Below are 15,139 nucleotides of genomic sequence, written 5' to 3'. Positions count from 1 at the left end.
ATTTAGCATCCCCAATCCTGTCTCTTGAAGAAGAAAATCGTCCAGTAAGTGACTATGTAGATGCAGAAGAAAATTGGAAAATTAAAGAGCTAAATATCCTCCTACCTGACAGTGTCATTAATAAAATTTGAAACACTCCCCCTCCTTCAAAAGAAGATAGCAAGGATATTCTCTTTTGGCGACCCAATCCTGAAGGTGAGTTTACTATCAAACATACCTATCAATTTCTTTCCCATTGCGACCATGACTCAGATCGAATATGGAAATTGATTTGGAACTGGAAAGGGGTACAAAGAGCGAAGGTGTTCCTTTGGCAGTTGGCTCATAATGCTGTTCTAACAGCTTCCAGAACTGCAATATGGGGTAGAGGAAACAATCCCAACTGCATGAGTTGTGACAATGATGTTGAGACTCCTTTTCATGTTATTCGAGACTGTCCCATGTCATCGCCAGTGTGGAATTGCCTGGTGAAATCGCAGAATATTGGTATGTTTTATAATCTTGATTTGAAAGAGTGGATTATTGCTAACATGACTATGGATATGGGGTTTGATGATGATATAGAATGGAAGGACGTTTTTGTTACGGCTGTTTGGCTTATTTGGAAATTTAGGAATGAATATATACATTCCAATATAAACACCCCCTTAAGAATCAAAGAGATGAAAATAAGGAGCTTAGCGAGAGAAATCAGAGATGCCAGAAGAAGAATAGAGAACAATAAGCATGAAAAATCTCTGACAGTTTCTTGGAAACCACCTCAAGAGGGTTGGATCAAGCTAAATACATATGGGGCCTCGAGAGGTAATCCTGGGCAAGCTAGTTGTGCTGGAATTTTCAGAAATGCAGATAGTGATTGGGTTTATGGGTATGCCAGACGTCTGACCTATGCAAAGGCAATAGAAGCGAAGGTTGCAGCAATACGAGAGGGACTGGAGATAGCATGGAAGAAAGGATTTAGAATGATTGAGCTAGAAACAGACTCCCAAGCAACTGTGAATTTGATGGAGAACCCTCCAAAACGCCACCCAACACTAACTCGCCCGATTAAAAGAATCAAAGAGCTTCTCGACAGAGATTGGCAAGTGCGCATACGACACATATATAGAGAGGCTAATCAATTAGCTGATGGCATTGCAAATTTGCTACTAAATCAAAACAGAGAGCATGCTACTTGGGATCATCCTCCCAAAGAGACCACTCTTATTTTATTTGCTGATAGAAGTGGGGTTTCTTTTCCCCGTTAATTTATTTTGTTTTTTGTTTTGTTCCTGGCCTTAGGGCCTCCAATGTAAAAAAAAAAGTTTTAATATTATGTTATATTAATTATAAGCTTATCGTTTAATTTTAATCATACCTGTTAAATTAGAAAATAGATAAAAAAAAGCATCAAATTATAATTTATGGACAACTTCCAGTTTAAATATGAATATCGGTAACAAGTTTCTTCTTTATAAATAAATGCATCATAAACAAATTTTTTTATAAATTACTATTAAAACTTTAAATATCCAATTTTTATCCAATTTAGATCCAGTATAATTATGACAAAAAAAAATATTTAAAGTTTATCAAGTCTAAGACCGGATTAGAATTTAAAAAATAAATCCAAGTCTAGGTTAGGACAAACCAAATTTCACTCGAATTCATATAGGTAGCGTTTGTTTTGAAGTATTGAGACTCAATATTATGTTTGTTTGTTTAGAGACTATTATTAAAATTTCTATCTCTGTCCCCAAAATTTTAGTATTTCAGTACCTCCAAAAGGTAAAGACACAGGAGACTGAAATTTTTAAAGACAAAAACTTTAATAACATTTTATATCTAAAATACTTTCATTTTAATTAATTAATTTCAATTTTACTCTTTGTACAAATTAAATTAGAGCTTTATTCTTGTTTCAATTTCTATCTCCCACTTTATACCAAACAAAATACTGAAATTTATTTCAATCTTTGTCTTTGAGTCTCAGTCTTTCAGTCTTTGTCTCTTTGCCAAACGTTACCATATGGATCTAATTGGTACCACATTCAGAATTTCGGATTCTTTAGGCCACACAATGGTAAAGTTTTTTGTATTCCAATCCAATGAAATTTCCATAAGGCCCCATGCTCCATACCCTATGCCATGAAATGTCACCAAATTCACTCATTTCAACATATGAATATTTGTGTAGAAATATGGTTACGGAAAAATAATAGTTAAAAAAATTAAATAATTTAATATAATTTGATTAAATTATTTAATTATGATATATATATTAATATTTTAATTATTATGTTCTTCGCATGAAAAATGACCGTTTCAATGACAGCAATAATGTGTGTGCATGAAAATTGATGTATACTCTTATATGAGAAAAAAAGAAAATGCAATGAGAATGCAACACATATAAAATGGTGATTACTTTTGCTGGAAATATATCCAGATCGGTGATAGACAAGCAGTCAAAATGGAAACTAAAAACCAAAAGATTTCTGATGGTGGCAGAAGCGGTGGGCCGGTGGCACTGGCATCATTGCATGCAAATGGAATTCATTGTCACAAAGCAATGTGTTTAAGAGGAAGAAGAATACATAGAAGCTAAGATAGAAGACAAGAGTATAAGTTTCAATTTACATGGTTCTTGCTCAATAAAATTAGGATATTACAATATCTATATTATGCATCATGTAATTAAAAATTTTATTTTTTTTTTTGGTTTTATAATTTTAAAATTTTTATTCTATTCTCTCTTATTTTTATTGAAATTTTTCTATCCCTTAATACAATATTATATTATAACCTCAGACATTATTTTCTGTTAATTGGTTCACATTAAATTAGTGTGTCCCAAACCCAAGAAAGTAGTAAGTGCAACATCCTCATGCTAATAAATTGTTGGGAACAAGATTGATTGGTTAGTATTTTTGAAAAATAAGAAATATCTTAACTCATTATATATAATATAAATTTATCTAGTATGTGTGTTTAATATTATTAATTAAAAAATATTTATAAAAAAATATAACATTTAAATTTTAAATGAGATAAGATTGTAAACGAAATAAAATTGTGTACTATATCTCGTTTATAGTATAAACGAGATACGTGTTAAATTAATGCGTTTATAGTGTAAACGAGATACATTAAAACAAATTTTCAACTGTTATAAAAGGATGTGCAATCATTGGCATTCTCTACATACATTTCACATCTTCTTCTCTTCCGTTTTTCTTCCAAAAAATAGGCAAAAATGTCTACTAGTAACGAATATGTGGTTGTCTGTGTGTACCCCAATTGTCGTACGAGAAACAGCGATAATGGGGTAATATTTGAGTGTGAGAATCCGTTACTATTGCACACTCGCTGCGTAAGTTCGTTGTTCAAGTTGAAGAGTTTGATATTGAGCAACCTTGGTGGTATAGACAGAAGAGAGATCGGAAGGGTGGAGTATAGGGTGCTAGCACCGTTGGGTAATGAAGGTTTTTGGTTTCGACTGTTTCAGCTCCAGAGCGACGAGCATGTGTGACTCATGTTTGACATCCATGGGAGAATCATGGCGGAACAAGTGATGGAGCTTTCTGTCGAGGTTGATGATGTTGGTGATGGTGGTTCTGTACACTCGATCTTTGTGCAGGATGACCCACCTCTCGCACCACCAGTGATTCATGTTGCTAGTCTAGTGGAAGAAGACATGGAGGTAGGTGAGGAAGACTCCGACGAATAGTATGTTACGGATAGCAATGATAATTATTCCTCTGAAGATGATGAGGAGGAGGAGTTTGTACCGGAGACGCCGATCGAGACAGTGGTGCGCTATGTTTTGCCTCCCCCCTTCACCTGCTTTCGGTGCTATCAAATATACCAAGTTACTATCATATATTGGATCTGGACGCTATGCATGAGAAATTTTCGTTTTTCAACACCGGAGAAAAAGATTACAACCTAAAAAATGGGGTAGAGTTTTAAGTCGGCCACATACTCAAATGCAGAGATGCAGAAATATAGGAGGTGAAGAACTACAGTATTCGCAGAAGTGTTGAGTACCGAGTGGTCGAATCGCACCGATTAAAGTAACATGCGCATTGTTGTCAAACTGCAAATGGATGTCTGTGGAGTCTCCATATTGCCCTCCGACAGAATCTCAAATACTGGTGGGTTTAAGTTTAATTGTTGCGTACTTACTCATTTATGATTGCTATATATTGAGTAGTTTCCAACCATGAATGTTTTATTTTGTTATGGAGGTCCTGCGGATTGGTGGAGCACAGAAAATGGTATGTCCATGCAAGCAACGCCGAGCCCCAAGATAACCTACAGCACCGCTCAAAGTCGTGAAGCAGTGACAGTCACCGCAAATGGACCAAATTATTCGACTTATCCATCATCAAGTACCCCTGATCAGTAATAAGATATAACACTTCGCATACTGTCGGAGTGTCTCCGGCCGTCCGTCTATAGCATATGACAATTTTTTTGGAACAAGATTGATTGATTAGTATTTTTGAAAATAAAAAAGATTTTTAACTCATTATGTATAATATAAATTTAACTAATATGTGTTTAATATTATTAACGAAAAAAGATTTATAAAAAAAATAACATTTAAATTTTAAATATATTTATTATATATATATATATTAAAATAAAACATTAAATTTTTTGATTAATAATAATTTTAACATATAATCTTAACATATATGCTAATTAGACACATATAATGTGTGCATTCACCTCTTTTTCTTGTTCTCACACCCGAGTCCAATTTTTGTTTGTAAATAAAAGAATATTATGTACACAATAAATTTAACACACACATATATATTATTTTATATATTTTAATATATATTTTATATTTATAACTAAATATATATAATTTTATAATACAACAACAAGAAAGCCTTGTCTCACTAGGTGTGATTGCCTACATGGATCAAACGATATCATTGAACTCTATCATGTATCATCTCTTCAGATATATCATTTACATGTAGATCTTGTTTGATCATCTCATATATGGTCTTTTTAGGTCTTGCTCTGCCTTTCACTCCTTGTCCATCTTCCATCTCATCCACTCTCCTGACTGGTGCTTTGTCGGTCTTCTTCTCACATGTACAAACCATCTGAGATGCAATTCTACCATCTTTTTCACAATAGATGCTACTCCAACTCTCTTTCTTATATCTTCATTTTTTTTCGATCCAATCGCGTATGACCACTCTTCCATCTCAACATCTTCATCTCTGCCACACTTAACTTATGTTCGTGCTTCCCTTTAGCCGCCTAACACTCTGTACCATAAAAGTATAGCCGGTCTGATAGCAGTGCGATAGAATTTACCTTTAAGTTTTAAAGGCACTTTTTTGTCACATATAAAATCAGACGCACTCTACCATTTTGACCAACTTGCTTAGATCCTATGATTTACATCTTGTTCAATCTCTCCATTATCCTCTATGATTCACTCAAGATACTTAAAATTTTTAACTTTTCGTAAGATATTTTCTCTAATTTTCACCTCTGTATTAGGGTTTTCCTTTCGGCGGCCGAACTTACATTCCATATATTCCATCTTGCTACGGCTTATGTGTAGACCATACCCTTCTATAACTTCTCTCCATAAATCCAACTTCTTATTTAAGTCTTTCCTTAACTCTTCTATAAGGACGATATCATCGGCAAAAAATATGTACTATAGCACAGGCTCTTGGATATACTATGAAGGAACTGCTTGAACTTAAGAAGGAAGGGTTGAATCAAGTTGGCTAAAAAATAAACGTTTTAAACTCTGGTTTTGCGGAAGCTAATTTTGTAGGAGATTTTTTTGTTTTGTCTCATACACAAAAAAGAAACAGAGAAGGGAAGAAGAGAAAGAGGCCAGCATGTATGGTGATTCGGATTCTAAGTGCCATGAATCCTACGTCCAGTCTCCACCACAACCATAGTGAAATTTTCACTATAATCAACTGATTACAATCATCAATACTATTGAATTGCAACCTAATTCAACTAGTATCTACCACTAAACTTTCTTCACCAAAGCTTAGCTTCCCAAGTGTGTCCCAACTTGGAAGGGAAACCTAAACAGATTCACACTTACCAAGTGCTATCCCAACTTGGTAAGGGGAACTGGTCCTAGTTCATTAACCCAAATACACAAAATTTTCACTGGCTCTTTCATGCATCTCTCTTGCCTTTTTTCTCATGACTTTTTCAACTCACATATTCAGCCTTTTCTCAATACAAAAGATGACACAAGATAGACATAATAAAAAAATAAAAAAATGAAGCACTAGTAGAAGAAAAAGAATTCAGCTCGATTGTAAAGATATGATGCTCTGAATTTTCTATCTTTTTCTTGCTATCAAATGTTGAAGTGATGCCTCTTTTATATCTTCAACTTGCTCTCTAATTTGCCTCTTCCAATTCCTTATCTATCAACTCATTGAAGTTGTCTCTGAGTGCATGCAGTCCTTTTTCCATCTTACTCCACTAACTCTGCTGGTTGAAAAACCATTCCACCACCTCTGTTGTCATTGGATTTGCTTTCTTCCTTAGCATGCTTTTCTTTCTCCCTCTGCTCCATTACCTTTGCTATCCGAGGAGCTATCCTACTGCTTCTGCTCCTGTACAAGTTTGTGTTTTGCTCTCCCTTATTCTAAATGTTGCTTTACTGATATCCTTGTAGTGAGAGTGTCCCAACTGTTCTTGATTTTGTCTTGGTGTTACAGCTGTCCCATATTGTTGACAGATGTCCTTCTCTTTCTTCTTTTTGTTCGGTACTTTCTCTCTTGGCTCATGTATTGGTCTGTTGCTCAATTAGCAAGTAATGGGCTTAAGTGTTGGAACTGTAATACCTTAAGTTGCATAAGCAACACTAATTTGGGATGAAGCAACATATAAATGGGCCTGCATCACTTAGCACACATATTAAACCAACTTGAGCTTTCACCCCAAATAATGTTTGTCATCATATATATAAAACTCAACATTAAACTTAGCTCAACATACTTTGTAAGTACTTCCAAGACTAATGTGAAAAGGTATGGACTTAAGGATAATCCTTGGTGTAATCTTATACCAATAGGAAATTCTTCTGTCACACCACCTTGAGTCTTCACACTAGTTATAACCCCATCATATATGTCTTTAATTGCACGAGTATATGTGATCTTTATTCTCTTTTTTTCCAAAACTTTCCATAAGACATCCTTTGATACCCTATTGTACGCTTTTTGCCAAATCAATAAACACCATATGTAGATCCCTTTTATTACTACAGTACCTCTCCATCATCCTTCTTAACAGGTATATCGCTTCAGTGGTAGATCTGTCTGGCATAAAACTAAATTGGTTCTCTGTTACTTGTGTCTCTTGTCTCTGCCTTCATTCTATCACCCTTTCCCATAACTTCATGGTATGACTCATGAGGTTGATCCTTCTATAGTTTTTGCAATTTTGTATATCCCCTTTATTCTTTTAAATAGGTACCAAGGTGCTATTTCTCAACTCATTTAATATCTTCGTTGATCTTAAAATCTCATTAAAAAACTTTGTTAGCCAACTCAACCTTTCTTTCCATGGCCCTTTGAAACTTCAATCAGAATATTATCAGGTCTTACTGTCCTGTCATTTTTTATCCGCTTTAGAGCTTCTTTTACCTCAAAGTTTCAAATCCTTCAATAGTAGTAGAAAATTTGATATTCTTCCCTCGTGTATAACCGACCAAGATTTGGAAGAGTCTTATGTCTTTCATTAAATAACTCGTAGAAGTAACTCTTTCACCTTTCATTGATCTTCTCCTCTTGAGCCAAAACTTCTCAATCTTTATCCTTTATGCACTTAACCTGATCCAAGTCCCTTGTTCTTCTTTCATGGCTCTTTGCGATTCTATATATACATTTTCTCCTTTTTTCTCTTTGCGATTCTATATATACCTTTTTCTCCTTCACTTACAGCCACTTTTGTCTCTTTTTTAGCCGCCTTATATTTTTTCTAATTATCTGCATTGCGGCATAAAACTACTCATTAAAGTATTCTCTTTTTGCCTTTATCTTTTTTTGTACATTCGCATTCCACCACCAGGACTCCTTGTCTCTTGGTCCTATTCCTCTAGATTCACCAAAACTTTCTTTTGCTGTTTTTCTATTAACTTCTGCCACCTCCCTCCACGTCTCCTCCGCGCTTCCATCCCATTCCACTTTGCCTCTTCTCCTACCCATTTTAAGAAGTTTCTTTGTTCCTCACCTTTCATCCGTTACCACCTTGTCCTTGGGTTCTTCGTATGATGTCTTTTTCTCAACTTTTACTCAACGCAAAAATCCATGACGAGCATCCTATGTTGTGTTGTTAAATTCTCTCCCAAAATATTTTTACAATTAATAAAAAAAATTTCGGTTGACTCTCTTCAATAAGAAAAAATCAATTTGAGAGCTTGTCATGCCACTCTTATAGGTTATAAGATGTTTGTCTCTCTTTCTAAAATATGTAATTGCAATGAGAAGGTCAAAGGTTGAGAAAAAATTCAAAATAGTTTTACCATCGTTATTGACCATCTCGAAGCTATGACCTCCGTGAATACTTCCATATCCAGTCACTTCTCTTCCAATATGGCCATTTAAATCTCCTCTTAAAAAAATCTTATCTCCCGAAGATATTTCTTGGACCAAACTCTCTAGATCTTTCCAAAACCCTATCATGTGTTGCTCGTCCGAACCCACTTGCAGTGCATAGGTACTAATCACATGAAAAATACATCCTTCCACCACAAGTTTGATAGAGATAATCCGATCTCCCACCCTCTTGACATCCACTACGTCCTTCTTTCATTACTTATCCAAGATAATATCTACTCCATTCTTATTCTTCATCTTTCTTGTATGCCAAAGTTTAAATATGAAAGTATCAAACTCTTTAGCCTTTGTACCGATCTATTTTATTTTTTGTAGACACATGATGTTAATCTTTCTCCTTATCATGATATCTACCACTTCTATAAATTTTTCTGTTAGACTACTTATATTTCATATGCTAAATCTCAACCTTTTGTCGTTTCAACTTTTACTTTTTTTTTGTTAATTAACTTATTTATCCTTATTTATTTACGAAAATGCGAAAACTCTTATAATAGTTAGATAAAATTATATATACACTTGAACATTCTTTGAAAAAGAAAAAATCACACTAATTTTCTAAGTGGATTAGAAGAGGTTGATATCATTTAAACAAATAAAAAGGAATTATGATGGGTTTAATTAGATGTTAAGAGGAGTTTTGTAGTTTAATTTGTCCTATGTTCTTTTTGTTCAAACCTAATATCAAGGCCAATTAGATTGTAAAATTTGATGAAATTCATTGTAAATCTTCACTTTTATCTAGACAAATATTGACATTACTTTAAGAAGTGTTATATTTATGGAAGTATATCCCGGAAAGCATTTAATGTACATCTTTGAAAAATTAAATATCGTGTTCAATTTAGGTAAACAAAAATATTCAATAACAAAAGGACATTAATTAAAATTAGTCTAAATTTGATTTATTTAATATTTATTAATTATTTTTAAAATTAATAAATATTAAATAAAACAAAATTAAAATCGTTAATTAAAATTAAGGAAAAATTGTAGAAATTACCTTGTATATCATCTTCTTGAAACTTGTAAGTACACCCTAAAGTAGAATATTCGTTCGTGGGTGTCGGAACCCAATTCTTAAGTTGTTTTTCACTTTTTCCTCTCACCATTGGGTCGTTGATGCCGCTTCTTTCGTAATCTAATCCATGTAAATTACTAAATTTATTATGCTTCCACTATCTACCGAAGTTACTAAATTTATCATACATAAAATAACAATAATGTAACGAAGCTAATTATTTTATAGTAATTTAATCAAATTCATCGTCAACTTTCAGTCACACAGGAACAACAAACATATTTGACTTGGTCTTAGTATTATTACTATTATAGTATGCCCAATTGCCTATGGTATTATATTATGTTATCCCTAATCCCGATTTATGCTGTTGACTATTCTCCACTGTAGATTTCTATATTCAAAAGAGAAGAGAATATCTCATTAAAAAACAATTAAACAAATTAATGTTGATAATTATTTATTATAATAACTACCAACCATAATTACACAAAATTTTCTGCAATTATTTTACTAAGAGAGGGAAAAAAAGAGAGAAAGGCAGAGTGTTGTCAACATTGGATTTAAGTGTGGTTAATGTTGGTTTGACCAAAAAGTGTTAACAATGGTCCATCCGGAAAAGCAGAAGGAAATTATTTTTTCAAAAAGGAGTGTCACTGTGGAGAGTCAAAGAAGAAGACGACGACGAAGACGGAGGAGACTACTCACTGACGGCGTCAACAGAAACGGCAAACAGAAACGTAGTTATAGGAGCGTAACGGAGAGTGACGGCGTGTGTTACCTTGAAGCAGAGCACAAAAACAGAAGAGAGAGAAAATAAAAAAAGGAAGAAGCATCAAGCACCTGAGTGTGAGTGAGAGAGTCAATCTCAGTCAAAAAGACGCACAAACACATACATATCTCTCTCGCAAACTCAAAAACCCTTTCTCTCTTTCTCTCTCTCTCTCTCTTTCTCACACAAAACCGTTGCGTTTCGCTGAAATCCGAAACGCGCTGCGGTTACTTTCACGCTATCATAGAAACCGCTCGAAACTTCGGATTTTCTCGCTTGTTCGCTCTCTCTTTCTTCTGCGGCTGTCATGGCTGAGCAACCAAGCTCCGCCGAAGCTGTCACGGAGGGAGCGCCGGAGCTTCTCCCGAAAGAGAAGGATTCAGAAGGCGGCGAAGGTGGAAACGAACAAGGACAACAAGGGAAGGCATCAGAGGGAGAAGAACGAGCTAGCGAATCGCCTTGCGAAACTGATAAACCTCCGAAGAGTTCTGATAAACCTCCGAAGGGGTCGAATTCGGGAACCCTAGCTGCTGAATCACCTGTTGTGAACAATCGGAGTGATGGTACGGTTTGGTTTCCATGAGTATTTGAATTTTTTTTTTTTAATCTTCAAAAATCTAAATGAGTGATTTCTTTGTGGTGAAATGGTGCGGTTGGGGTAGCAGAATTGCAGGGGAGCCCTGCTACGCCGAATATGGATGTCAAAGCTGAAAGTAAGGTTAGAGCATTTCCATGATAACTTGTTACTATTTTTATTATATTTCTTAAATCGAGATTTTAAGTATTGTTTTGCTGTGATCGTTTTAAATTTTGTGGGAATCTCACTCTTCGTGTTCATCTGCTTGAAGTTGTAAACTGTACTTGAACATATGTGATACGTGAGAAGGGCTGGTTTTGGTTATGGTTAGAATTTTCTGAGCCGCCTGGTTTAGGGTTGTTCTTATCTTTCTTAATGTTGAGTGTATAGTCTGAGAACAGCACCGATAAATGAGAAATATACTTTGCAGATTAGAAACTTGGATCTGGAATGATCGATAGGTCATTACGATTAACCAGTTGGGGTTTGGACTTATGGTATTTATTTCTGAGGCCTTCCGTTTTCATTTTTTCTTTTAAAAATTTAAGTGGATGCCTATAAACTTCTTGTTAAGCATAATAAGGAATTTAAATTTGCCCTGCTAAATACTTGTTGATTGATCCCATACAAATGAGGAATGGAATTTAATAATGATGGTTTAAGAATGTAATACATGAAATTAGTTTTCTTGAATTCATGGTAGCATATTAGCATCTATGACTACGAGATGGTTTCATGGTGTACTGAACAATAGTCATTTGGTTGCTTTTCTTGCATTTAAATTAAGCATTAGCAAATTATAGGTTCTCTACTACCAACATAGATTTGGTTTCTTTTGCACTAAAAGTAGGTCATTTCATGCTCAGGAGACAGATGGACCTCGTGAAAAGGAAACTATTGCAAGTGAAGCAGTACAACCACCTCCAACTCAGATAGAAAATCAGCCACAGGTGTCTGCATGTTCAACTCCATTGTCAGAACTGTCACCAACCTCTGTTACACAATCTTTATCATCTGTTCCTAGTCAAATTGCCCCCAAACAGAAAATGCCACCTTTGAAGATTAATAATGTTCATGTGCCACAATTGGACAAAAAAATTCCTTCTGGTGGCAAACATGTTTCTTGTGGTTCTGTTGCAAGGGTTTCAGTTTCTGATGGTTACAGCTGGCGGAAGTATGGTCAGAAGCAAGTGAAGAGTCCCACGGGGTCTCGAAGCTATTACAGGTGTACTCATTCAGAATGTGCTGCAAAGAAGATTGAATGCAATGATGATGCGGGTCGTGTAATAGATGTTGTTTATAAAAGTCAACACAGTCATGATCCCCCACATAAGCCTAATTCTACAAGGGAAAGTAAGTTAGTGTCTTCCAGTGAACCTCCTAATGTAGAAAACAAAGTTTCTCAGCAGCTATCTATCAGAGGTCTGAAAAACTCTGATCCGTCTCCTTCAAAAGAAACCTTACAAGATGCACCTCGCACTGCTGACAAGAAAAGACCAAACTCATCTAATCTCAGTGACAATGGTAAAGTTATTTTGAAGGAGGAGCATGTTAATGAGCCAGAGCCAAAAAAAAGGTAAGCTTCCTTATCGGTTCATTCTCTTCGTAAAAATAATTTAGTCAATAAGCTTTTTATTCAACAGAGGTAGGATACAACGATTTAACATTCTCTCCTTTTAACTTGATAACCAGAATGAAGAAAGATGACTTAGCAGACTTGGATTCCCCTGTAAAATCTGGAAAGAAATCGAGGTTTGTTGTACATGCAGAAGGGGATGTAGGTATATCAGGTGATGGATACCGATGGCGCAAGTATGGACAGAAAATGGTGAAGGGGAATCCACATCCGAGGTGATAACCTGTTTAGATTGTTTCCTTTCTAGTTTATTCTTAATGTTGATTACTTGATTTTGTAAATTTTCCTTATAACGTAAATATCTCTCAACAAATATGTAAAGCTTTTATTTAGATTTAATTGGTATTTAAAATAAAATAAAATAATCAGTTATACAGTGGCAAGCTGCATCCATTTTTCTGGTAAAGCAGTCTGAAGAAATTAAAAATGATATCTTAATCTATTGATTTAGGCTAATACTTTGTTGTACCTAATAAAAGCTCTCCTAATCTTTTATTATCTTTTTTTTATGTTTACAAAAGGTAATAATACTAAAAAATGTTGTTCCAAGGCTATTTAGGTTAAAAACGTTCTATATGATAATATGCTGAAAGAAACGTGTGCTTAGTGTCAAATTAACAGGTTTGAGCAACTGGAACATTTATGCACTTAATCACTTTGATAGTTTTGGATTAGGTGATTTTCATGGTACCTAAAAGGTAATGCCTAACTTGCCAAAACAAGTTAAAAATCAATATTTAATTTAAAAAGTATAAAAGTAAATAATTTTTAAATATTTAAAGTTTGCCATAAAAGGTAAGTTAGGCACTAATTAGGCACCAAGTAATAGACATCATAGAATTGGCCTTTGGGTTAAAGTATTTTTCGAACTGTTCTGCATGCTTAGTTTGTATTTGCCTCATTAGGAATGATGATTGGTTGAGACCTTCCCAAACAGGGAGGATAAGTTCTTATTATCTGAGGGGTCAAAATTGTGTTGGTGGTGTGGTTATCTTCCTCAGGGCTTTTTTTAGAAGAGCTGCTTCCTTTGGAGAAAGGATAAGGGACAGATGTCCAAGTGAAGCAGCAGCAATTCTCTTAAGTTGGCAAAAGATTTATAACCTTCCTCTTTTTTTTTTTTTTTTATTTCTTTGTACAGGATATAGCATTCCCTTTTTGTTTTCTTTACTTTGGCTGCTGAAAGTGAAATTCCTTCAATTTCTTCTGATCATATCATGAATTTGCAGAAACTACTACAGATGCACTTCTGCTGGGTGTCCTGTCCGAAAACACATTGAGACTGCTGTTGATAACTCGAACGCTGTCATCATAACATACAAGGGTGTACATGACCATGACATGCCTGTGCCAAAGAAACGACATGGCCCACCCAGTGCTCCTCTTGTGGCTGCTGCAGCTCCGGCATCCATGAACAATTCGCAGTCAAAGAAGAAACCTGATTCTCCTAAAAAACAGAACAAGTCTACTCAATGGTCGGTGGACACTGAAGGAGAACTAAGCGGGGAAGCCATGGATCTTGGAGGTGAAAAGGCAATGGAGTCAGCTCGCACACTTCTGAGCATAGGATTCGAAATTAAGCCATGCTGAATTCATGTTTTAAGAGATCATACACTTGTATCTGTATAATTGGCAGGTCTCCCTGCTTGTTTTCTCTTTTTTTGTTATTATTTTATTTTTGTTTCCTACATAGTGTTTTTAGTGGAACAGCTCGTGTATATTTTCTTGTACACCATTTTAATTTGTCTGAAACAGTTTGCTAGTAGGCGAGCCCATATAGAATGGATTGGCATAGTTTCACTTTGTTCCCGTGCGTATAGAGGGCTGATTGTTTTTTCTATTTATATTTTTTGAGGGTGAGGAAGGTGGTGTCCGAACAATCATCCTGGGTTTTTCTTTAGGCTAAACCAAGAGGAATTGGGCTGAGATTTTGGGTTTGGCCCAAAAAAAATTCAAATTGCATTATGTGATTATATTCTGATATTTTATCTAACTTTATTTTATTTTTCAATTGATTTTGTAGACGTTAATATCCTATTATATAAGATTTAAGTAGAATTAGAAAAAATATGTAAAAGAAAGTCTTATATGATGTGATGGTGTGCGATCATACCATAAGATTAATTGAGAGAAAAATAAAAAGTATTTTAACAAGCTAAAAATGTGTTCTCCTTAGTCTCTACTTCCGTTTCGAAAACAAACAAGAAACAACCACCTAGTGGTTTTTGTCTATATTAAGTATTGTGATTGATTGTCTTTATAGTTGGCATGCCTATTTGGTAGTAGCTGATAAAACTTCTTAGTTGCTGAGTTATGCTTCTTATTCATTATTATATTGCTATCTACAATTGAATTTCAACTAATTTTTTGGCTATATAACAGAAAATGCGATCATATTTTTTTTTTATAGAAAAATAACCCTGTCACATGTCTTGTATTTGGAGTATCAAGCACTCATTCTATGTGACCAAAAAGGAACACACGTTAACTTAGGGTTTTTTTTTTTACTTATTTAAATTTA

General features: G+C 34.7%; 1 protein-coding gene across 2 annotated transcripts; it reads left to right on the top strand.

The window, feature by feature from the left end:
- The first annotated feature begins 10,263 nt into the window (after positions 1–10,263).
- Positions 10,264–14,421, top strand: LOC112700267 (probable WRKY transcription factor 32). 2 transcript variants are annotated; one of them, XM_025751770.3, is made up of 5 exons: positions 10,264–10,971; positions 11,074–11,126; positions 11,852–12,561; positions 12,678–12,836; positions 13,848–14,421. In XM_025751770.3, the coding sequence occupies exons 1-5, from the start codon at positions 10,716–10,718 to the stop codon at positions 14,206–14,208; spliced, it is 1,539 nt and encodes a 512-aa protein (XP_025607555.1). In that variant the 5' UTR covers positions 10,264–10,715; the 3' UTR covers positions 14,209–14,421. The 2 variants fall into 2 exon arrangements, with proteins under 2 accessions (XP_025607555.1, XP_025607554.1); XM_025751769.3 differs by having other exon boundaries at positions 10,450–10,971; positions 11,071–11,126.
- The last annotated feature ends 718 nt before the right edge of the window (positions 14,422–15,139 follow it).

The sequence above is a fragment of the Arachis hypogaea genome, chromosome 1 (genome assembly GCF_003086295.3).
Source record: "Arachis hypogaea cultivar Tifrunner chromosome 1, arahy.Tifrunner.gnm2.J5K5, whole genome shotgun sequence".
In the NCBI taxonomy this organism is placed as follows: Eukaryota; Viridiplantae; Streptophyta; class Magnoliopsida; order Fabales; family Fabaceae; genus Arachis; species Arachis hypogaea.
This window is presented reverse-complemented; position numbering and strand designations above follow the sequence as displayed.

What these genes read in the sequence shown, in the direction of transcription:
- LOC112700267 (XM_025751769.3), top strand. Translation starts at nt 10,716, where the DNA reads ATGGCTGAGCAACCAAGCTCCGCCGAAGCTGTCACGGAGGGAGCGCCG. An exon ending in GAGCCAGAGCCAAAAAAAAG is followed by an intron (nt 12,562 to 12,677) that starts GTAAGCTTCCTT and finishes CTTGATAACCAG; the next exon opens with AATGAAGAAAGATGACTTAG. An exon ending in AAGGGGAATCCACATCCGAG is followed by an intron (nt 12,837 to 13,847) that starts GTGATAACCTGT and finishes ATGAATTTGCAG; the next exon opens with AAACTACTACAGATGCACTT.